The sequence below is a fragment of the Bombina bombina genome, chromosome 4, assembly GCF_027579735.1.
Source record: "Bombina bombina isolate aBomBom1 chromosome 4, aBomBom1.pri, whole genome shotgun sequence".
NCBI lineage: Eukaryota > Metazoa > Chordata > Amphibia > Anura > Bombinatoridae > Bombina > Bombina bombina.
In genome coordinates, this window is record NC_069502.1 from 1,118,542,353 (window position 1) to 1,118,567,322 (window position 24,970).

The 24,970-nt window shown below is 38.4% G+C and overlaps 1 protein-coding gene across 1 annotated transcript in view; it reads right to left on the bottom strand.

Moving 5' to 3' along the window:
- Nucleotides 1-210: 210 nt before the first annotated feature.
- NSL1 (NSL1 component of MIS12 kinetochore complex) overlaps nucleotides 211-24,970 on the bottom strand; it is a 41,979-nt gene continuing 17,219 nt past the window's right edge. Inside the window, exons 5-6 of the mRNA XM_053712456.1 lie at nucleotides 5,097-5,164; nucleotides 211-3,180 (exon numbers count right to left, since the gene is read on the bottom strand). Coding sequence (XP_053568431.1) covers nucleotides 2,890-3,180; nucleotides 5,097-5,164 — 359 coding nt within the window. The 3' untranslated portion in view covers nucleotides 211-2,889. The remainder of the gene's footprint in view (nucleotides 3,181-5,096; nucleotides 5,165-24,970) is intronic.

Here is a 24,970-nt window from a genome sequence, read left to right on the forward strand (position 1 = left end):
CAGTGGGGAGAACTGCTAGAATGAACCAAATTCTCGAAATATCGGTTTTAATTATATTAGCAGATAGTCTACATCCTGATCCCAGTTGCTGTAGACTTGGGGTATCATTTAATAGCATTAACCAGATGTGAACATATTTTTGACAAGTGATTTACAATTTTGCACGTCTCTCTTAGACTAATTTGTCATAAATTTCATTAGGGTAACAAGTTATCCTTTAGGTTTTATTTCTTAAAAAATATGTATATACAAATATACAAAAAAAGAACTATAATACAAACTTAAGTATGCAACTTACACATACACACATATATATATATATATATATACACACACATATACATACATACATATACATATACACACACACACACTTGCTTTTACGAATATAGAAGCATTTCATACTAACACTTAAAAGTGTGAAACAGGGAAAAGGAAATGTTATAAAATTACTTTCTTTAGAAGCCCATAGATTTTTAGTTAAAATAAATAAATAAAACATTTTTGAGAAATTGATGGTGCAGACTGTTCTCTGAGAAGTAAGATGTTACAGCATGTGACCTACGTCTTCAGAACCGGAAAAGTGTTACATAAATTGTCATAAAACTAAAATGTTGGCATCTAAAATAAACTCAGTTATTCTATACCATTAAAGAAACATGAAAACGGGTGTAAGTCAGTTGAATGCTGGGGTGTCACAGCATACTATGCTAACACACTTTGCAGACCTAGATAAGTGTCAATTGGTGTGTATGTTTTGTGGGAAAAACAAAAAATAAAGCAGTTTAACACCCTTTATATTACAAAGGGAATCCAATATTAAAATGTCCTTTTATGGCACCGTTATCAAACCTTTTCTCAAGCCTCCCTAACAGGTCACATTATGAGGATATCTGAACTGGAGTACAGATGAAATAATCAGCCGATTAGTAAATATGGCTATTTCACCTGCTCTCATCCAAGGTAATCCTGAAAACCTGGCCTGTTGGGGAGGCCTGAGAACAGGTTTGTTTGTAATGTTTATTAAAAGCTGTTTCAGTTGCTGGACACTAAACTCCTGCATTTCTCTGAGACGCAATATAATAAAATACTCATTGTATATAATACTCTGTGTATTTATGCTTTATATTAACTGACCATCTTTTTTTGCCTGACCATTTTAGAAGAGATTATATTACTGTGCAATATCAAGCCACAGCTTATGTGCAAAGACAGGAAAAAAGGGCTGCGGTTAAAGGTACTTTAGTGCCTCTAAATGAGGCATATAAGGTGGTTATATTAAGAAAGATTTGCAGGATGTTACAGAACAAATATATTCATTCTTATACAATAAATGGTAAGATAGAATTAGCTATAAGTTTTAGCAAGACCATCTTCATGCAGAAAGGCAAAGGCCATCAACAATTGTCTTAACTTTAGTGAACATGTTCAGATTTACATTAAAATATATACACACACGAGATGCACTCACATCATATCACATATAATACACAATATACATAAGTCCGTAAAAACAAGCGAGACTTCCAGGCAATGTACAGGATAGGGTAGACAGAAGTGGCTGCTGGGACATAGGTAGGTGCTCCTTAAAGAAGGACAATACAAAGACAATAAGGCAGTGTGCTAAAATCAAACCAATATACATCCTGTAATTAGTCTAATGCTTATTTATGGGGCAGTGTCCTCAAAAATAAATATGAGCTATTTAAATAAAGCTTTAGATGTAGATAAAGTTTGCAATAGAAATGCATTAGCTATTTTGTGGCTAAAGCTGGTAAAAATGAGAAAAACAGTGCAGTGTTTTCAGCGTATTTGTATACATACATAATTACACTAATTACAGAGCTAGGGTTTCCCCCTCACTCCCTAACTAGTAGTGTGCTTACAGAGTAACTAGATGACATCCCTGGCTCTCTCATGCTGGAGAGAACGGTAATGGGCAGTTTTCTGTATAAAAAAAAAAAAAACAGAATGATCCACACAGATCAACCTACACTCAACTTAGCTGTACCTACCTTCCTTGCTCCTGTAAAACTGTGCTGGCTTCTTACTCCCCTCTCTACCATTACCACAGCATTTAATTAGCTTCTACAGACACCAGAGTTAAACTTCTCACACACTCCAGGATCTTACTTCACAGAGCAGTGTATGAGAAGTTCAGCTCCAGTGACTGTAGAAGCTAATTAAATGCTGTGGTGGTGGGGTTTTATCAGAGCAGGAAGGCACAGCTGACTGTGAGTGTAGGCTGCTGAGTGCGAGTGTAGGCTGCTGAGTGTGGATCATTCCAACTCTTGAATTTTACACAGAAAACTGCCCTTATCACATAACACAATTATCTCCAGCATGAGAGTCAGGGATGCAAGTTAGTGACTCTGGCTGTAAGCGCGCTAGTTAGGGAGTGAGGGGAAATCCCCTAGCTCTGTAATTAGTGTGTATAACATATGTATAAAAACAGTGAAAACACTGCAAGATTTTCTGATTTTTACCACCAAAATAACGAATACGTGAATATTGCAAACTGTATCTACATCTAAAGCTTTATTTAAAATAGCCCATATGTTTCTGAGCACAATGTCCCTTTAATCTACAATACTAGAAAACACTCATAACACTGAAAAATATCATGTCAAAGATGCTGTTCAATTGCTGAGTAATAAAGATTTACCCAGCACGTTGCAGCTAGCCGCATCCTGCCCATTACCGATGCACTCGCTGTTTGTAAAACACATAATGGACAAATAAATTAAAGTCAAAAAATATTATTGCACATTCGCTGCCAACTGTGTGGCTATTAGTCTGTATAATAGCAGGTGAGTAAAAAAAAATGTCAACTATAGAAGCAGCAGCTTCAGCACAGTGACACTGCTACAACATAAAACATTTGTTATTTTACTTGACCACCTCTTGGTACTTTGTTTTTCTTTTTGAATGCAGGGGATACAGACTACTAACAGGAGATTGAGATCTCTGTCTCTTTGGTCTAAGTACAGGCATGGGTGTTGACTCGGATGAATTTTCTGTTGAAGGGTTTTCTACAGGTTTCGGAAGTCTTCTGGCTAGGTCTTCCAATCTCACTTTACTACAGAATATTTCTTTGTGTGTCCGAGAGCTTTCCAATGTAGGTTGAAGACTTAAGACTTGAGAAAACTGCTCAGCCTTTGCAATCTGAGTAGGAAGTGCCTGAAAAAATAATGACATATGCCAGTATGGTTAAAAAGTGAAGCCAAGCTTTAAAGAAAAAAACGTATGAATATCGAGATTCAAAAGCATCACCTAGCATTTAATTTATTCAAAATGTGTTCGGATTTATAAATAAAAACTAATAATGACACTTGCTGTCATCTTGCGATAGATGTGCAAGCCACTGGGTGCACAAAGTGTACAGTAAGCTTTAGTTGGGGGTCTAAATAGCATATGTAGTAGTTTGTTTTGCTTCCCATGAGCATGACAGAAAAGTTACTAGCCCAGAATGTGAAAGTTACTTGCCCAGTTGATATTATGAAATTTTGGCTTTTGCCCTATCGAACGGGTTTGCTGCAACATCTTACCAGTGGAAATTTACATCTCTACTATATTTTTGAGTGTATGTATAAATCTATTTGAAACTTAGAAATGCTTTTAAAATTAAATCGCTTTTAAAAAGCACAACACAAAATGTTTGTGTCATTCATGCATTGAGACAATAGTGCAGGTAGAAAACCCTTCATCCAAACTACCTGGGACTAGAAAAGGTTTGGATTTCTGTAAAGTTTGGTTTTTGGAATATTTGCATCTGTAAAATGGGACAGTTTAGAGTGGGGACATGAAACCAAGTGTAAACAACGATGTTATGTCATTTAGGCAATGCTTACATGTATGCTAAAAGGTATTTTTATATAATTTTGTATACATACTACAATCAGAAAGATAGTACAGTACTGTAATCAGAAAGGTAACATTTGTTGTTGGATTTCAGAATAAGTTTGGATTTTGGAATTCTGGTTTTGGGAATTTTTACCTGTACAAAATATTTAGTTTGTCAAAGCACAGGAAACCCCTCTCATGCATTTCAATACCTAATGTTTAAGCTGTGTATTTAGTCACAAAATTAGCAGGTCTGATTACCTGCAGGCTCAGCCCATTTTATTTGCATATCCTTGAGAACAACATGCTATGGCTTTAAATGAGCCAAACCAGCTATTTGAAATACAGAAACAAACATGAACGAGCAACTGCCCACACAAAGAGGTGATATGATAGCAACTTTCAAGTACGTTAAAAGGACTTAGTAAAACTGAGGCTGTGGGTATTTTACATAAAATGGAAAATTCAAGAACAAGGGGTCATAATCTCAAACTGAAGGGTAGTAGATTAAGGAGTAATTTGAGGAAGCACTTCTTTACAGAAAGAGTGATTGATTTATGGAATAAACTTCAAGAGGTAGTAGCGACAAAAAATACAAATGCATGGGACAAGCATAAGGCTATCCTACGAACTAGTTAAGTTTATACTGTTAGGTAATATTGGGCAGACTTGCTGGGCCTATGGCTCTTATCTGCCGTCACATAATACAGAGTCCCCTAACATAATTTGGGAATAAGATGATCTCCTTGGGAAAGCCTTGATAAAATCTAAAAGGGATAGTAAACTCCAAGTAATTGCAAAACATTTCTGATGTGCTGCTGTAGACCAGTCAGTCAAGTTTAACATTTTTAAAACAAACTAACATCCTTTTTACTGCAATAATTTTTTTTTTTAACAGCCAAACACCATCCACCATTTTCCTTATTTGGAGGCGCCAATGTGGGCTATACTCCACAGATAAGGCTAGCCACTAGTATACAATATATTGTATTGCAGTTGTTACCAGTTAAATAAATTAGGGGCAGATATGCAGCAGGGCCAGCCTTGAAAAGTCTCAAGTTTTGAGAATTAGAAATTGCTCGATTTTTTGATACATTACACAAAAAGGGCAAATATATTGCAGTACATTGCAAAAGCCTTATTATGAATAACTAAATATTTAAAGGTGTTTATTGTCACCGTAATAAAAAAACAAAAAAAAACTATGCAGCAGTAAATTTGTAGGGGAATAAGTTCTACAAAATGAAACTTACCTTCATAGTGTCACTTATCTGCTTTGATATAGAGGTGGCTGTAGCATTTAGGTCCAACATACGCGCTTCTAGAAGGACGACACAAAAATGTAAATCAACTAAAATTTAAAAAAGCAAAACCAGGAGCTTACCTTAAATGTATTAGATAACTTGTTTACAAAAAACTATTGCAACTAAAAATTATTCATTTTATAGCCAAAATTCGTCTGAATATATATACAAAAAATTATATTAGCTGTTTACATATTTAAAAAATACAATGTAAAAAGTTTTAGTTTCTATAAAATAATGGGTTTCAGTTTTACCTTTTTAAAAGCTTGTTTTTTTATTTAATCTCTTTTGCTGAGGCCACATGGATAGTTATAAATTAACAATTTTACATGGTTAGTTATTCCTTTAATAGAATCATTAAAAGGGATAGGAAAATCAAAATAAATAATGGTCTATTGCAAAGTTGTTTTACTAAACAAGGTAACATTTTTGTATTTGAACATTACATTTTGTATGCTGCTTTGAGCTCAAGTAGGGATATTCACAAATTGTATTTACTAAGCTCCTAACAAGGAGGAAAAACAATTAGCCCATATTAGCCAGGAGTAAAAATGAATCTAATCAGTAATATGCAGATTTTAAACACTCAGCATAGTATTTAAAAACAATGTCCGCTCTTGAGTGGGATATAACACAAAGATATGAATTGAATTAGTAAGTGAGAAGCAAAAACTAAATTAGGTTAAAGGGATATTCTGGCAGAAAATAAAATCCACAGAAAAATTTAGTCTCCATATGTTTTGCAATAAACCCCCAATAAATTGAAAATGTAATCCCAATAAAGTAAATGGATGAAAATAAAATTGTAATATTATAAGACACAATTACATTCACTTAGCAACAAAATATATTGTGAGTATACAACATCCTGCAGCTTTTGGGGGCCTCTAGTGTAATACAATGGTAGGGCATAGGAATAAGCATTTAAGCACAATTTTCTTTAACAAAAAGACTCGAGGCACCATTTATGAACATGTGGATGCAGCTGCACAGCCATTACGGTGCAAGCTCAGTCACGCACACCTGCAAGTTAAGAAGCAGTAATTGTAAGACTCGTTTCAGGACAGGGCGATTGTAAATCCCTGTTGGGGCACTGCTGCACAAGCACTTACTAGTGCAATAATATATGCAGGTAGCAGACACTACCTCACTACACACTGGCCCTTTTACTCTTTTTCTTGGTATGACATTCAACGGAGGATGTGCCTTGAGCGATGTGTGTGATATTGTTGCAATCAATCATATTGTGATTAAGCCTATCTAGATATATTTGAGACTTCAGTAGGAGGAGGGGCTTCGCTACACGAGAATCTGAAGTCCTGAGAGCTGGGATGCAAGAGATCTACCTACCCTGCAATCCCAGTTGCCGTGCAGTCGGCCCAAGCGCTTATTTCAGGCATTTCAGAAGTCTGAAGTGTGGGAATATGCTTCGTTGCTGAGGTCTAACTGTTCCAGGCTGTTGCAGCCAGTTTACACCGTATACCACCACATACTGCTTCCCACAAGACACAGTACAGGTCAGAACTGAGCTCCACAATTACGAGGCAGACAGAAGGCTGTTCGGCCACACCACCTACAACAGCAGGTGGGGAAGTGGACGAGAGAAGGGGGGGGTTATACACCCTCAGTAGAAAGACGGATGTGACAGCGTCTGGAGGCACTAGAGAGTGCTGGGTGTCCAGGAAGTTGCGAGGAGGGAGTGGGCGCAGGCTACAGGATCACCAACCCTGAAATAGGGATTGCCAAATGAAGCCACTCAAAAGTGGCTGGGCGATAGTGAAGCAGGGGGCTTAAGAAAAAAGGCCCTGGTTAATTCTCCATACGCTGAATGACTGCTGGTAGTAGGGTTGCCACCCGTCCCTTAAAATACAGAACACTTGTAAGTTGCACATGCTGCAGGGTGTGCAGGGAGGAATATGAATAGTGCTGTCCAGAAACACAATACACCCCGCAGCATGTGTAACTCATAAGTGTCCAGGAAAACATGGCTGAGGTGGCAACCCTAGCTGGTAGAGACCAGCCTTCTAAACGCAAGTACATTGTCTATTTCTTCAGTAACATGTTAAATACACACCCTATTTTCTGCAACTAAATTTACTGCCTTGGCACCAGGCTATGAGGATAGACAATGTTTGGCATCTGTAAATAGCCTCTGTAAGCCTAACTTAGCAAGACAGAGAAATTGGAGTTAAAGTTATAGCCCTCAGGTTACTTATGACTGTCCTCTAATACAAAGTTTGTTGAAACAGAAACGTTTTTCTTCCTTTGAATCTCAGCTAACTGGAATTAAAGCTACTAAATACACCAATATAAAGAGCAGCCTTCAGGCTGGTCTTAAAAACCTATTGCTACATAGACTTCTAAGGGGGGTCGGCCTGCACTTATAAGGGTATAAACTTGTCTGTTTCCCATCGAAAACACCATATGTGGTAGTTAGCTCCTCCTTTGTTTTTATTTCTCACCATTTTTTTGTTCACTTTGCTACAAACACACAAAACATTTGAGTGTGTATGTGTATATGTGTGCAGTCCAGGTGTAATCACTGTTAGTTGCGCTCCTCCTAAGCATCCGATGAGAACACAGGCTGCAACTTCAGGCGTGTCTGCCTCGCAGTGAACAAGTGCGCAAACGCACGAAACATGTCTGCGTGAGGATCAGCTCATCAACCTGATTGTCAGAGTCACTGCTGGCTTTCTCTGTAGGACAACGTATTACATGTCCTTTTTACTTGATTGGAATAAAAGTTGTTTTTATCTACACTTCTTGCCTGGAGTATACTTCTTTTATCAAGATTCCTGCAAGTCTGAGCGCAACTTCATTCTTTGGATTTCTGTGTGTGTGTGTGTGTGTGTGTGTGTGCGCGCATGCATAGGTGTATATTTATTTTAGGGCTGGACGATATGGGAAAAAATTAAAATCGTGATTTTGGACCCAAAAAAAAAAAAAATGCTATTGCGATTTAAGATCTTTGACAGTGCAGAAAATGTTACTTGTATAGCAGATGCTTTAAATACCTGTGTTAGGGTCTGTCAGAAATAAATTAGAACAAAAACTGACATTTTCAAATTCCCAAGATTCCACTTTAAAGTGAAGGTAAAGTTGTGGCTCTCGGATCATTCATATATGTAGCCTATGCGCCAATATATGACATCGCTAACTTTTAATAACAAAAAATTAATTGAAAAATTATATTTTTTTAATTATTACTTTTTCTATTGACAGCGCCGTCGCTCCCCCCTCGATTGACTTCCTAGTCAGTGTTCTATCCCATGTAGAAAGCGGTCCCACCCACTTTCTACATAAGCAGCCAGGCTCACTCCCTATTAACTAAGATGTGCACTGAAGAAAGGCAAATGACATAGCCTATTCCCTGGATACTCTGACAGGAGTGTACATAAGTGGGAACAGGGGAGAGCACTAAAGGAAGCAAATGATGTGCAAGGATGGGGTTAAATCTGATTCATAATTACTGAGACCATTGAGTGCTCCAAAAGGTTCTGGTTCCGATGTCAGGGTTAGGCTTTCCCATTAGCTCAGCCTGTACACGCACCCAGTGATCATGCAGAAGGTTGTCCAGGAGTCCAGAAAGTCATAGTGAGAGGGGAGAGAAGGTGATTGCACAGGGAGAGACAGACCCGGTTTACTCGTCAGCAGAGGGCTAGCCTATACAAGCCCCCCTCCTGTACGTCATAGGGACAGGGCTACAAATCTCATACTCTCGCGGTTTTTAAACCGTGCAGCCCTAATACATAAATATATACACACACATACACAGCTGTGCTCATAAGTTTACATACCCTGGCAGAATTTATGATTTCTTGGCCATTTTTCAGAGAATATAAATAACAAAAAAAAAAAAACAAAAAAAAAAAAAACTTTTCTTTTGCTCATGGTTAGTGTTTGGCTGAAGCCATTTATTACCAATCAACTGTGTTTACTCTTGTTAAATCGTAATGACAACAGAAACTACCCAAATGACCCTGATCAAAAGTTTACATACCATTGTGATTTTGGCCTGATAACATGCACACAAGTTGACAAAAAGGGGTTTGAATGGCTATTAAAGGTAACCATCCTCACCTGTGATCTGTTTTCTTGTAATTAGTGTGCGTGTATAAAAGGTCAATGAGTTTCTGGACTCCTGACAGACCCTTGCATCTTTCATCCAGTGCTGCACAGACGTTTCTGGATTCTGAGTCATGGGGAAAGAAAAAGAATTGTCAAAGGATCTGTGGGAAAAAGGTAGTTGAACTGTATAAAACAGGAAAGGGATATAAAAAGATATCCAAGGAATTGAGAATGCAAATCAGCAGTGTTCAAACTCTAATCAAGAAGTGGAAAATGAGGCGTTCTGTTTGATAACATACTGCATTCATCTTGCCATCAATTCTGACCAAATTTCCTGTGCCTTTGTAGCTCACACATCCCCAAAACATCAGCGATCCACCTCCATGTTTCACAGTAAGAATGGTGTACCTTTCATCATAGGCCTTGTTGACTCCTCTCCAAATGTAGCATTTATGGATGTGGCCAAAAAGCTCAATTTTGGTCTCATCACTCCAAATGACTTTGTGCCGGAAGGTTTGAGGCTCGTCTCTGTGCTGTTTGGTGTATTGTAAGTGGGATACTTTGTGGTATTTGCGTAGTAATAGCTTTCTTCTGCGACTCGACCATGCAGCCCATCTTTCTTCAAGTGTCACCTTATTGTGCATCTTGAAACAGCCACACCACATGTCCTGTATTTCACCTGAAGTTATTTGTGGGTTTGTCTTTGCATCCCGAACAATTTTCCTGGCAGTTGTGGCTGAAATTTTAGTTGGTCGACCTGACCGTGGTTTGGTTTCAACAGAACCCCTTATTTTCCACTTCTTGATTAGAGTTTGAACACTGCCGATTTGTATTCTCAATTCCTTGGATATCTTTTTATATCCCTTTCCTGTTTTATTCAGTTCAACTACTTTTTCCCGCAGATCCTTTGACAATTCTTTTGCTTTCCCCATGACTCAGAATCCAGAATCGTCAGTGCAGCACTGGATGAAAGATGAAAGGGTCTGTCAGGAGTCCAGAAACTCATTGACTTTTTATACACACCCCCTAATTACAAGCAAACAGTTCACAGGTGAGGATGGTTACCTTTAATAGCCATTCAAACTCCTTTGTATCAACTTGTGTGCATGTTATCAGGCCAAAATCACCAGAGAATGTAAACTTTTGAAAAGGCCGCTAGCCCAGCATTCAGGTGGTGTATATGAATCACAGTGTTGAATATAAGGACATCTGAAAGATCGAAAGATTTCCCAGTATTGGAGGATATATTTCTTAAACGGCTTAAGCGATCTACAAACAGTGCAGGTAACTTGGTTTGCAAACCCAATTTGAGGCTCATTATTCGAGTCAAACACAAAGGAATACGAATATCTATCCTTAGAGATAGATTACATACTATCAAGGATTATTTTGAAAAAATTGCAACATTTTCTAAATATCTACATTCCGGGAGTTATAAACAAGTAAGTGACAATATGAACACTTCCAACTGATTGATGCAATAAAGGCTTTATGAAAATTCCACACTATTTTATTTATCAATTTTTTCGAACTGTTATTTCAAATACCGCTTTGTTTTTAACTACTGGAACAGTGTGCACATATCTCTAAGACATTACCGTACCGGGAATAAAACATTTGTTCCTATTTCAGTCATATAAATGTTACTATTCATTTAATTATGTACCTATATTGGCACTTTAAGTAACAAATAAGCTTATTATATCTTTAGAAAATATTTTTAGAGAATATATTTTTTATGAATTGCAATTCATTATCGTGTATGAAATTGTGGCCACATTTGTGTACTCATTAATTTAGATTGTGTTTTATGAATTTATTTATTTTTGTGTTTTATGAATTTGAGTTATATTAACTAATAAATATCTTGAATATTGTTTGAAGTGTTTACTTAGCACATATTACTGACCTCAGCTTATGTATTGAGCGCCCCTCTTGTATTTACCTTTTGTAGGTAAATACTTATTTTATTGGTCTATGTTAACCGTTTGTTGGGACAATAACGGATAATACGAGGTGGCTTTTATAGAGGCATTTCTTTGCTCTAGGGTGAGAGTCCTTGATATACTTATATGAGTGAAAGAAAAGTTTGTGTTATTCATATTCTCTGAAAAATGGCCAAGAAATCAAATTCTGCCAGAGTATGTAAACTTATGAGCACAAATTATGATTTTAAAATAGTTTTTTTTTCTATAATTTCATTATATTAAGAGTTTAATGAATTTAATGGATCTGAAATAAAAAACTACATGCCAATAAAATAAACAACCATTAACCACACTTTTATTGAAAGTAACACACCGAAATTGGACAGAAAAAGAACTTAAAATAGCAATATAAATAAAAATCTGTTAGATCTGTTTCTGTTATATATGACTGAGTGAAGAATAATATATTGTTGATTATTTAATATCAATATACATTCTTCATTCAGTTCTATGTAACAGAATCAGATTTAAGAGATTTTTGTTTTGTTTACCAGTTATCCAAATTAAGTATAGTCCTAGAAAACGTTTATATCTATGTAAAACAGTAAGGGCTAGATAATTACATTTGATTGGTAAGCTTTACCAATGCTCTGTCTGATTAATGAAAGCTGTTAAAATTAAAACTTGCAGGAAATGGTTTACACTGCAGTATTAATATTTATTGGCAGATCAGGACTACTGCATGTGTGTTAAACAACAAAGGTGGCATGAAGTAGGCTTGTTTAATGCAGAAATAAATATCCCTTTTAAAAAGTTTATTATTTTGTTCCTATTTTATATGAACAAAACATTTGTATAAAAATTAATATGCTTATTATTTTAAATTCATATTCTTATTATTTATTAAAATGTAATGCATTTTAATCTTTAATTACATTCATAAAAATTATTTTGAGTGTCATGTTTATAGGGAGCCAGACATGACTGAGTAAAATATAAAAAGTTGATTAATTCTGCAGCTGCTGAGGGCACAATTGACAAAAAAGAACTTCAATATCTAGAAGTGAAACATCCCATAATAGCAACACATTTATTACCTAAAATCCACAAATCCAAAAATGTCCACCAGGAAGACCGATTGTCTCTGGCATTGAGTCTTTGACTGAAAAGGCCAGTAGATATGTGGATGCGAGACTTAGGTACATTGTAGATTCATTACCCTCCCATACTAGAGACACGATGCACATACTGAATAAAATAAACACACTAACTGTAACACCACAGTCAACCCTCGTCACGTGTGACGTGGAGTCACTATATACGAGTATAGAAAAGCACTGGGGGTGTACAGCTGTTTCCCATTTTTTGACAAAAGACAAAATTCTAACAAACTAAACCAAACAGTTCATTATAAATCTGTTGGAGTTTGTTTTAGATCATAATTATTTTGTTTTTGACGGGAAGTTTTATTTGCAGTTATGTGGAACAGTGATGGGGACATCCTGCGCCCCCACGTATGCAAATATATACCTGGGCTGGTGGGAGGAAACTGTGGTATTTCACAACAATCTTCTACAGTTTACCAAATACATCACCCACTGGTCCAGGTATATAGACGACATCTTCTTCATATGGGAGGGGTCAATAGAATTACTCAATGAATTCATTTCAACCCTTAATAATAATAATCCCTTTGGACTTTTTCTGACTATGACACATGATGACCATATGGTGGAATTTCTTGACTTAACCATCAAGAAAGTAAACAATCATCTAGAGACTGACACCTTCAGAAAGCCAACAGCGACAAATAACATTCTCAATGCGAATAGCTTTCATCACCCCAACACAATAAGAAATTTACCAACTGGGGAATATTTAAGAATTCGCAGAAATAGTTCATCATTAGAATCTTTCCAAAAGGCAGCAAATGAATTAAGAGACAGGTTGCTATTACGAGGATATTCAAGAAAGTCATTAAAGAGAGCATTACACAGAAACAGACAGGAACTTTTAAGACCCAAAAAAACAGATGAAAATTCCAACCCTTTAAGATTCATCTCAACATACTGTAGCCAAAGCCAACAAGTATCTAATGTGTTATTAAGACATTGACACATCCTACAATCGGATGAACAATTAAATTCAATAATCCCCAAGACTCCATTGTTTACTTATAGACGGGCTGGCAATCTGAGTGACCAATTAACAGTTAGTCATTTTGATAGAAATGCCAAAAAGCCCCCTATATATAAAGGATCAATAGCTTGTGGCAATTGCAAGGTTTGTACACACATGGTTAAGAAGAAAACAATAGTGGATAGATTCAACAGAAAATGGACCATTCAGAACCATATTTCTTGCAAAACCCCTAATGTAATTTATTGCTTGTCCTGCAGCTGTAATTTATTATATGTGGGTATGACCACTAGACTAATGGGCAAAAGAATGACTAAACACCTCAGCAACATTAGAAATGCTGCAAAAGATGCTGAAAACGGCAAACAAATTACAAGTGTTGCGAGGCATTTTTTGCATTACCATAATGGGAAAACCAGCACATTTAGGTGCTGGGAATTGGAAACAGTACGTCCAGGCATTCGTGGTGGGGACATGGAACAAGTTCTATTAAAGAAAGAAGCAAAATGGATATTTAATCTAAATACTGTAATGCCGAATGGCATGAATGAGAACAATAATTTTTGGGTGTTCCTGTAAGAATTTTTCAGCTTTTTAACTTTACTATTAATAACATAAGGCTACATTTCATAATGGTTAAACCAATATCAGTTTCTAACGTGCACCCAGAAGCTTTTTCTGATGTTTCCATTATTCATATAATACATGACTAAATATACTGAGGGTATTACTAATAGATACACTATACTACAACCTGAATAACACATGAATAACACGATGTTACCCATAATAAATGATCCATGGTTTAATTAAAAATTCTAACAGTGAATATGACAGCCAAATTATAATACGTCTATAAATTCTCTTTTTAGTGGGTTGTTTGTAATCTAACAAACGTCCTTTCTTAGAAGGACTACTATGGTTAACAATACATATTTATAGTGAGAACCAGTAGGGATATATTTCAATTACATTCACATCCTATGGTTCCTCTGTAACCTTAGTAGGCATCAACATGTACATTAATCCATATTTTGTTCTCACGATCGGATTAACCAGTACGTGAAGAAATAATGTTCTTGAGGATGTAGATAACATTCATTCACTATTAATATGGAGAATTGCGTTTATAATTATTGGACTTACATCAAGTTATATACTTTAATAATATTCTACGAATAGAATGATAGAGATTTAGTGTGGTTTACATATGAATAATTTGTAACTAAAAATCTTTTGATACCAATGTGAATAATCTGAACGTACATCGTAAGCTGTATAGGTACATCGATAAGGGCATTTCTATCCTTACAAATGTCTTTACCTATATGGACTAATAAGATAAACAAGATACATAATATTCTCCACACTTACTGCTAAAACCAATAGGAATGTATTACCACCTATACTCACATCTTAGGGTTTAGCTGTATTTTTAGCGAGTAACAATGCGTGGATTTATTTACAGTTTGCTCTCAGGTTTCAGTAATCTCTCTTAATATGAAGGATCATAACTGTATTTATTTGGATTGCATCTATCAATATACTTTAGCAATATTGCACAAACAGAATGATGGAAATTATAGCGTTAACAGGTATTCTGATTTACCATTTGCTTTAGTCATTCTTATATGTTCAATTCACGCTTAGTATATTTTATCTCTATGGTGCACGTAGAATTTGGTATTATATATGAGTAACTGAGCAGAAAGAAATATAATACCAGTGTAAATATACCGATCGTGCAAGCACAAACACATACGAGTTGATAGATGTTGATTGGGCAATAGCGGTTTACTCCCAGCCAATCACCAATCCGCTCCCATCACAAACTCTGTATATACAATATCGTATTTGATTCGCCCAAGGATGGGCGTGTACGCAATGCGCGACGCGATTGGTCACTAACCTCACACACAGGTTATTTAAGGAGTCTACAGCGTGACACTCGTCTTGTCAGTAGCTAATACACATTGAGAAAGGCCGCTACTCGGCCGAAACACGTTTGTGTGCAGTATGCCAGTGTGAATGTTTTTGCTTTTAAACTTTAATATTGAAACTCCACTTTAGTAATTTTTCTGCAAGAGACTAGGACATAGTTTTTTAGCCATCCCTGTCACCTGAAGCCGGAGTATCCCGTTACCGGCCAGGAATACAGGCGGGTGGCTGGAGCTGTGTTTATTTTCTCAGTACATTACGGATTGTATTTTGTCCTTGTGGAGATCAATAGAGGAATATGGGAATTTTCCCAGCTGTAATATTGATTACATTTTAATAGTGGTTAATAAATATATGTTTTTAGCAAATGTATTACTTTACAAACTAGTTGAATATGTTTCAACAACATTACAATATCTAATGGAATGAGTGCTATTTAACCCCTTCTTGCCCCACTTCCCCATCTCCCTTGTTTATTATTAGATTATTAAGGGCTAGCACCAGGGATTACTATATCCCTTATTCCTACTTAAAGGATTACTTTCTGTTATAATTTTTAAGCTAAACAACTAACATATTAAAGTTAATAAACATTAATTAAAACCTACTGACCTATATTTTCTCCAAAACTAAGTTTCATAACGTTCTAAAAGTTATATCTTTTATTCGTCGATGAGGTCATGTTATCCTGCCCACTATTTTCAGCACTGTGTGTTCAAAATACTTAAACCAATAACTTTGTGTTTAAAGCGCCATTTTGAAACCTAGGTATTGTAAACGGATTGGTACAGAGCAAAGGATACCCACGGAGTGGGTTTGGAAAACAATTACATTTGCAGACAAGATTTCTGATATACGGTAGAGATATGTTAATGAAATGCTATTGATAAAAAGCATATTTGGGGTAGTTAGTTAGTAACAGGCATAGAAAATATTTACTTACAGTGGCCTTTAATACATTCACAGTGCCAATACTTTTTGTTCTTTTGTATGACTGAGTAATCACCAGCTCCTTTTGGAGTGCTTGTGCCATTTTACAATTAAAATATACCTTTCATTTCTCTCTATAAAATGTTCCAGGAATTTATTTAACACTTTGTTCAGTTTACCTTAGGGTGTTTTTTATTTTAATATTTAAGTTCAGTCTAACCCTATGCCCCTTGTTTTTAGCCAGTGTTTGTTCAAAGAAAAATAAATCACTGTATATTTATTCTTTGCTACACTCCATTAAACAGTATGTAGGCTGGTTATAAATAATAAAGTATTAATGGGCGTTATGAAGTTGGAAAGAGTTTTATATTCTGCTGCATTTCTCCATAACAAAATCTATTCCATACACTAAGTCAAGCCCTGTTTACATAACTGTTTACTAGGGATTTAAAAACGTAGAAGCTTTGTCTATTACTGCAATTATCATTCAGCATTTTGTGGAGGAAGAGTTGCTCCGGTTCAGCAGTTCAGCTCCGTTAGAGACAATGGAGGTTTGATTTACAGCAGCCTAACACTGGGGCCCAACACTGACTCAGAACTACCGAGAATGGGACAAAACTCACAGAAATTGCACATCTCCAATTCTGTAAATATGCACTGAGGGTACACAGAAGCACCCCTAACAATGGGTGCAGAGCAGAGCTGGGAAGATTCCCATTGCTGCTACCAATGCAAAAAAAGGGTGTACAAATTCTGGTGTCAACCCACAAATAGTGATACAAGTACACTTTACCACCAAGCACTCTGTGACCCAGCATCAAAAGCATTTAGAGAATATACATCAGACCTGCAAAACCACATCAGCAAACGCACAGCCCATGAGAGTGTCACCAAACACCTTACAAACAGCTCTGATGGAGACGTACACTGGGCACTTGGAGGAACAGATAGGGCAACAGAACAAGCTGGAGTGTTACAGGTCTCTACAAAGAGTACAAACTAGCACCAACAGATACTTATTACTCACTAAATACAGAATCTCTGACCACCAGCTGGAAATAGAGACTGGCAGATATCAGTCAAAATGGAGACCCAGGGCAGCCAGACAATGTGCACAGTGTGACAGTGGGGACAGAGACTGAAGCGCACTTCCTCTTGTACTGTACAAGATACAAACTCTTAAGGGATAAATACTTCTCAAAAATAATGAAAGAAAACATAATTTATGCTTACCTGATAAATTTATTTCTCTTGTAGTGTAGTCAGTCCACGGATCATCCATTACTTATGGAATATATCTCTTCCTAACAGGAAGCTGAAAGAGGATCACCCAGCAGAGCTGCTACATAGCTCCTCCCCTCACATGTCATATTCAGTCATTCGACCAAAGCAGACGAGAAAGGAGAAACCATAGGGTGCAGTGGTGACTGGAGTTTAATTAAAATTTAGGTCTGCCTTAAAGACAGGGCGGGCCGTGGACTGACTACACTACAAGAGAAATAAATTTATCAGGTAAGCATAAATTATGTTTTCTCTTGTTAAGTGTAGTCAGTCCACGGGTCATCCATTACTTATGGAATACCAATACCAAAGCTAAAGTACACGGATGAAGGGAGGGACAAGGCAGGAACATTAAACAGAAGGAACCACTGCCTGAAGTACCTTTCTCCTCAAAAATAGCCTCCGAAGAAGCAAAAGTGTCAAATTTGTAAAATTTTGAAAAGGTGTGAAGCGAAGACCAAGTTGCAGCCTTGCAAATCTGTTCAACAGAGGCCTCATTTTTAAAGGCCCAGGTGGAAGCCACAGCTCTAGTAGAATGAGCTGTAATCCTTTCAGGAGGCTGCTGTCCAGCAGTCTCATAGGCTAAACGTATTATGCTACGAAGCCAAAAAGAGAGAGAGGTAGCCGAAGCCTTTTGACCTCTTCTCTGTCCAGAGTAAACGACAAACAGGGAAGAAGTTTGACGAAAATCTTTAGTTGCCTGCAAATAGAACTTCAGGGCACGGACAACGTCCAAATTATGCAAAAGTGGTTCCTTCTTTGAAGAAGGGTTAGGACACAGTGATGGAACAACAATCTCTTGATTGATATTCCTGTTAGTAACTACCTTAGGTAAGAACCCAGGTTTAGTACGCAGAACTACCTTGTCTGAATGAAAAATCAGATAAGGAGAATCACAATGTAAGGCAGATAACTCAGAGACTCTTCGAGCCGAGGAAATAGCCATCAAAAACAAAACCTTCCAGGATAACAGCTTGATAGCAATGGAATGAAGGGGTTCAAATGGAACGCCTTGAAGAACATTAAGAACTAAGATTAAGCTCCACGGCGGAGCAACAGTCTTAAACACAGGCTTAATCCTAGTTAAAGCCTGACAAAAAGCCTGAACGTCTGGAACTTCAGCCAAACGTTTGTGTAGAAGAATAGGCAGAAATCTGTCCCTTTAACAAACTAGCAGATAAGCCCTTTTCTAAACCCTCTTGTAGAAAGGACAATATCCTAGGAATCCTAACCTTACTCCATGAGTAACTCTTGGATTCGCACCAATATAAATATTTACGCCATATCTTATGGTAAATTTTTCTGGTAACAGGCTTCCTAGCCTGTATTAAGGTATCAATAACCGACTCCGAGAAGCCACGCTTTGATAGAATCAAGCGTTCAATTTCCAGGCAGTCAGCCTCAGAGAAATTAGATTTGGATGGTTGAAAGGACCCTGAATTAGAAGGTCCTGTCTCAGAGGTAGAGACCACGGTGGACAGGACGACATGTCCACTAGGTCTGCATACCAGGTCCTGCGTGGCCACGCAGGCGCTATCAAAATCACTGAAGCTCTCTCCTGTTTGATCTTGGCAATCAAACGAGGAAGCATCGGGAATGGTGGAAACACATAAGCCATGTTGAAGACCCAAGGGGCTGTCAGAGCATCTATCAGCACCGCTCCCGGGTCCCTGGACCTGGATCCGTAACAAGGAAGCTTGGCGTTCTGGCGAGACGCCATGAGATCCAGATCTGGTTTGCCCCAACGAAGAATCAGTTGAGCAAAGACCTCCGGATGAAGTTCCCACTCCCCCGGATGAAAAGTCTGGCGACTTAGAAAATCCGCCTCCCAGTTCTCTACGCCTGGGATGTAAAATCGCTGACAGGTGGCAAGAGTGAGACTCTGCCCAGCGAATTATCTTTGAGACTTCCAACATCGCTAGGGAACTTCTGGTTCCCCCTTGATGGTTGATGTAAGCCACAGTCGTGATGTTGTCCGACTGAAATCTGATGAACCTCAGAGTTGCTAACTGAGGCCAAGCTAGGAGAGCATTGAATATTGCTCTTAATTCCAGAATATTTATTGGGTGGAGTTTCTCCTCCTGAGTCCATAATCCCTGAGCTTTCAGGGAGTTCCAGACTGCGCCCCAGCCTAGAAGGCTGGCGTCTGTCGTTACAATCTTCCAATCTGGCCTGCGAAAGGTCATCCCCTTGGACAGATGTGGCCGAGAGAGCCACCATAGAAGAGAATCTCTGGTCTCTTGATCCAGACTTAGTAGGGGGGACAAATCTGAGTAATCCCCGTTCCACTGACTTAGCATGCACAATTGCAGCGGTCTGAGATGCAGGCGCGCAAATGGTACTATGTCCATTGCCGCTACCATTAAGCCGATTACTTCCATGCACCGAGCTACTGACGGGTGTGGAATGGAATGAAGGACACGGCAAGCATTTAGAAGTTTTGATAACCTGGCCTCTGTCAGGTAAATTTTCATCTCTACAGAATCTATAAGAGTCCCTAGAAAGGGAACTCTTGTAAGTGGTAATAGAGAACTCTTTTCCACGTTCACCTTCCACGCATGCGACCTCAGAAATGCCAGAACTATCTCTGTATGAGACTTGGCAGTTTGAAAACTTGACGCTTGTATCAGAATGTCGTCTAGGTACGGAGTCACCACTATGCCTCGCGGTCTTAGTACCGCCAGAAGTGAGCCCAGAACTTTTGTAAAGATTCTTGGAGCCGTAGCTAATCCGAAGGGAAGAGCTACAAACTGGTAATGCCTGTCTAGGAAAGCAAATCTTAGGTACCGATAATGATCCTTGTGAATCGGTATGTGAAGGTAGGCATCCTTTAAATCCACTGTGGTCATGTACTGACCCTCTTGGATCATGGGAAGGATGGTTCGAATAGTTTCCATTTTGAATGATGGAACTCTTAGAAATTTGTTTAGGATTTTTAAGTCCAAGATTGGTCTGAAGGTTCCCTCTTTCTTGGGAACCACAAATAGATTTGAATAGAATCCCTGCCCGTGTTCCGTCCGCGGAACTGGGTGGATCACCCCCATTAGTAAAAGGTCTTGTACACAGCGTAGAAACGCCTCTTTCTTTATTTGGTTTGCTGATAACCTTGAAAGATGAAATCTCCCTCGTGGAGAAGTTTTGAAGTCCAGGAGATATCCCTGAGATATGATCTCCAACGCCCAGGGATCCTGGACATCTCTTGCCCAAGTCTGGGCGAAGAGAGAAAGTCTGCCCCCACTAGATCCGTTTCCGGATAGGGGGCCCTCTCTTCATGCTGTCTTGGGGGCAGCAGCAGGTTTCTTGGCCTGCTTGCCCTTGTTCCAGGACTGGTTAACTTTCCAGCCCTGCCTGTAACGAGCAACAGCTCCTTCCTGTTTTGGAGCGGAGGAAGTTGATGCTGCTCCAGCCTTGAAGTTACGAAAGGCACGAAAATTAGACTGTTTGGCCTTTGATTTGGCCCTGTCCTGAGGTAGAGCATGGCCCTTACCTCCCGTAATGTCAGCTATAATTTCTTTCAAGCCGGGCCCGAATAAGGTCTGCCCTTTGAAAGGAATATTAAGCAATTTAGATTTAGAAGTCACGTCAGCTGACCAGGATTTAAGCCATAGCGCTCTGCGCGCTTGGATGGGAATCCGGAGTTCTTAGCCGTAAGTTTGGTTAAATGTACGACGGCATCAGAAACAAATGCGTTAGCTAGCTTAAGTGCTTTAAGCTTGTTCATAATTTCATCCAATGGAGCTGTGCGAATGGCCTCTTCCAGAGACTCAAACCAGAATGCCGCCGCAGCAGTGACAGGCGCAATGCATGCAAGGGGCTGTAAAATAAAACCTTGTTGAACAAACATTTTCTTAAGGTAACCCTCTAATTTCTTATCCATTGGATTTGAAAAGGCACAACTATCCTCCACCAGGATAGTGGTACGCTTAGCTAAAGTAGAAACTGCTCCCTCCACCTTAGGGACCGTCTGCCATAAGTCTCGTGTGGTGGATTCTATAGGAAACATTTTCCTAAATATGGGAGGAGGGGAAAAGGGCACACCAGGTCTATCCCACTCCTTGCTAATAATCTCTGTAAGCCTTTTAGGTATAGGAAACACGTCAGTACACACCGGTACCGCATAGTATCTATCCAACCTACATAATTTTTCTGGAATTGCAACCGTGTTACAATCATTCAGAGCCGCTAATACCTCCCCTAGCAATATGCGAAGGTTCTCAAGCTTAAATTTAAAATTAGAAATCTCTGAATCCAGTCTCCCTGGATCAGATCCGTCACCCACAGAATGAAGCTCTCCGTCTTCACGTTCTGCAAACTGTGACGCAGTATCTGACATGGCTCTCAGCTCATCCGCGCGCTCTGTCCTTAACCCAGAGCTATCGTGCTTGCCTCTTAATTCTGGCAATTTAGATAATACTTCTGTCATAACAGTAGCCATGTCTTGCAAAGTGATTTGTAAGGGCCTCCCTGATGTACTTGGCGCCACAAAATCCCGCACCTCCTGAGCGGGAGGCGAAGGTACTGACACGTGAGGAGAGTTAGTCGGCATAACTTCCCCCTCGTTGTCTGGTGATAATTTCTTTACATGTAAAGATTGACTTTTATTTAAAGTAGCATCAATGCAATTAGTATATAAATTTCTATTGGGCTCCACATTGGCCTTTAAACATAGTGAACAAAGAGATTCCTCTGTGTCAGACATGTTTAAACAGACTAGCAATGAGACTAGCAAGCTTGGAAATACTTTTCTAAATAAATTTATAAGCAATATAAAAAAACGCTACTGTGCCTTTAAGAAGCACAAAAAGCTGTCACAGTTGAAATAACAATGAACCAAAATAGTTATAGCAACCAATTTTTCACAGTAAATGTATTAAGCTAGCAAAGGATTGCACCCACCAGCAAATGGATGATTAACCCCTTAATACCCAAAAACGGATTAACAATTTAATAATTAACGTTTTTCTCACAGTCAAAACACACTGTCACAGGTCTGCTGTGACTGATTACCTCCCTCAAAATGAATTTTGAAGACCCCTGAGCTCTCTAGAGACGATCTGGATCATGGAGGATGAAGTAGACATTGTGACTGAATTTTTACTGCGCAAAAAAGCGCTAAAATAGGCCCCTCCCACTCATATTACAACAGTGGGGAAGCTCAGAAAACTGTTTCTATGCAGAAAACAAAGATGGCCATGTGGTAAAAATCATGCCCCAATAAGTTTTATCACCAAGTACCTCACAAAAAACGATTAACATGCCAGTAAACGTTTTAAACATACATTTGAAAAGTTATGAATTGTTATTAATAAGCCTGCTACCAGTCGCTTTTACTGCAGTTAAGGCTCATACATTATTTCAGTATTAACAGTATTTTCAGAATCAATTCCATTCCTTAGAAAAATACATTCAGTGTACACACACTCATCAGCCTAATACCAGTCGCTATCACTGCATTTAAGGCTGAACTTACTTTACATTGGTATCTGCAGTATTTTCTCAGTCAATTCCATTCCTCAGAAAAATAATTACTGCACATACCTCATTTGCAGGGGGGCCCTGCATGCTATTCCCCTTCTCTGAAGTTACCTCACTCCTCAGATGAGAACAGCCAGTGGATCTTAGTTACGTCTGCTAAGATCATAGAAAAACGCAGGCAGATTCTTCTTCTAATGCTGCCTGAGAATAAACAGCACACTCCGGTGCCATTTAAAATAACAAACTTTTGATTGTAGAAATAAACTAAGTTAAAAAACACCACAGACCTCTCACAGCGACCTATCTAGTTAGGCTGCAAGAGAATGACTGAATATGACATGTGAGGGGAGGAGCTATGTAGCAGCTCTGCTGGGTGATCCTCTTGCAGCTTCCTGTTAGGAAGAGATATATTCCATAAGTAATGGATGACCCGTGGACTGACTACACTTAACAAGAGAAATAACAGACTTCCCACAGATGTCTGAACAAGAAAGACTATGTGTACTCTTAGGAGAGAAAAACAAAAGCTACAAGGATAGTAGCAAAATATGTAACAGACTGTCACATGACCAGAACCCCCAATAAGATTAAATGAACTGTTACCATATTTACCCACTATACTCCTACTTTATTAATTGTTATTGATCTGTTTTATTGTAACATATTACTTTGGCAACACATGTAATAATGTCATGCTAATAAAGTATTCTTGACTTGACTAACACAGAGCAACCCCCCTCTACCGCCCCACACTACACAGCTGTAAACCAAATCTCTGTTGTCTCTCACGGAGCTGAACTGCTGAACCGGAGCAACTCTTCTTCCACAGCACTAAACCGACAGTACACCGGAGCCTTTCAGAACAGGAAGTGCAGATTCTGCAGAAAGAACCGATCTAGCTAGGAAAGGAGGGAGGAGGCTGTGCTGCAGTGACTTCATGCATGAGTGGCATTGTGGGAAATTTAGTTGCTAACCAAATGGCCTAGGCGGCCTCTAGCTGCACCGGCCTTAATTTTAGGTGCGGGTGGATGCAGTAAGTGGCGGCCAGCAATGGTAGGTGTGGGCCATATAGAGCATGCAATTTTCAGCCGGTTAGCCCCTCTTTCGGCCCAAATGGGATAGGCCCATTTTCGGCTGGCGAAATTTCGGTGCATCCCTAAGAGTTCTATCCTATATCTAATTGGTTGTAATATTTCACAGGTTCTCACCTTTTCTGCTTTTTCACACACACAATTTACTATTTATGGAAAGATTTGTTACACAAACAAGAACAAAATCACCAGCACTGCCAGTCAAGCAGCGTGATAAGCATAACAAAAATGTTGACTTAGAACAAAGTATAGATCTACAAGGGTTAAACCCTGTTACTCAAGAACCCCAAACACTGATAAATCAATTTTCAGAGTTAATCATGCCACAATTTAGCTTGCAGGTCTGACAGATGAGGTTAGACGAGCACGAGTGTCAGATTTAGAAGATCACATGGGTATACAGGAAAACAATTAAAAATCAGGGTGATATAATTAAGAACTTACAAGTAAAGATAGAGGAGCTGCAGGATCGTTCCCGCAGAAACAATGTTAAAATAATTGGTCTCCCAGAATCCTATCTACCTTAGGATTTAACTAAATTTGCCGCTAAGGAATAACCACAACTTTTAGGCTTACAAGTATCTGATACATCTTTTTTAGTAGAAGGAGCACATAGAATGGACCAACCTAAAAATAGCATCAAAGGTACACATAGACCTAGACCAATCATGGTTAAATATCTAAACTTTCAAGACAAGGTAATTATCATGCGACAATTTAGACAAAAAAAAAAACCTGTCATGGTTGGCCAAGATAGAATTATTTTATTTCAAGACTTTCTGTGGAGAAAGCATAAAGAGATGTCCCCTTATTGCACTGCCCTGATTCAGCAGGGTATACAGGCTAGACTTATATACCATGCAAAAATAATGGTTTAAATATCTGTGTTAAAGATGAAAACATTACTTTGAAATCTACACAAGTCAAATATTATCAGTACTCTTTAGTTTGATAATCTAAAAAGGAGATCTCC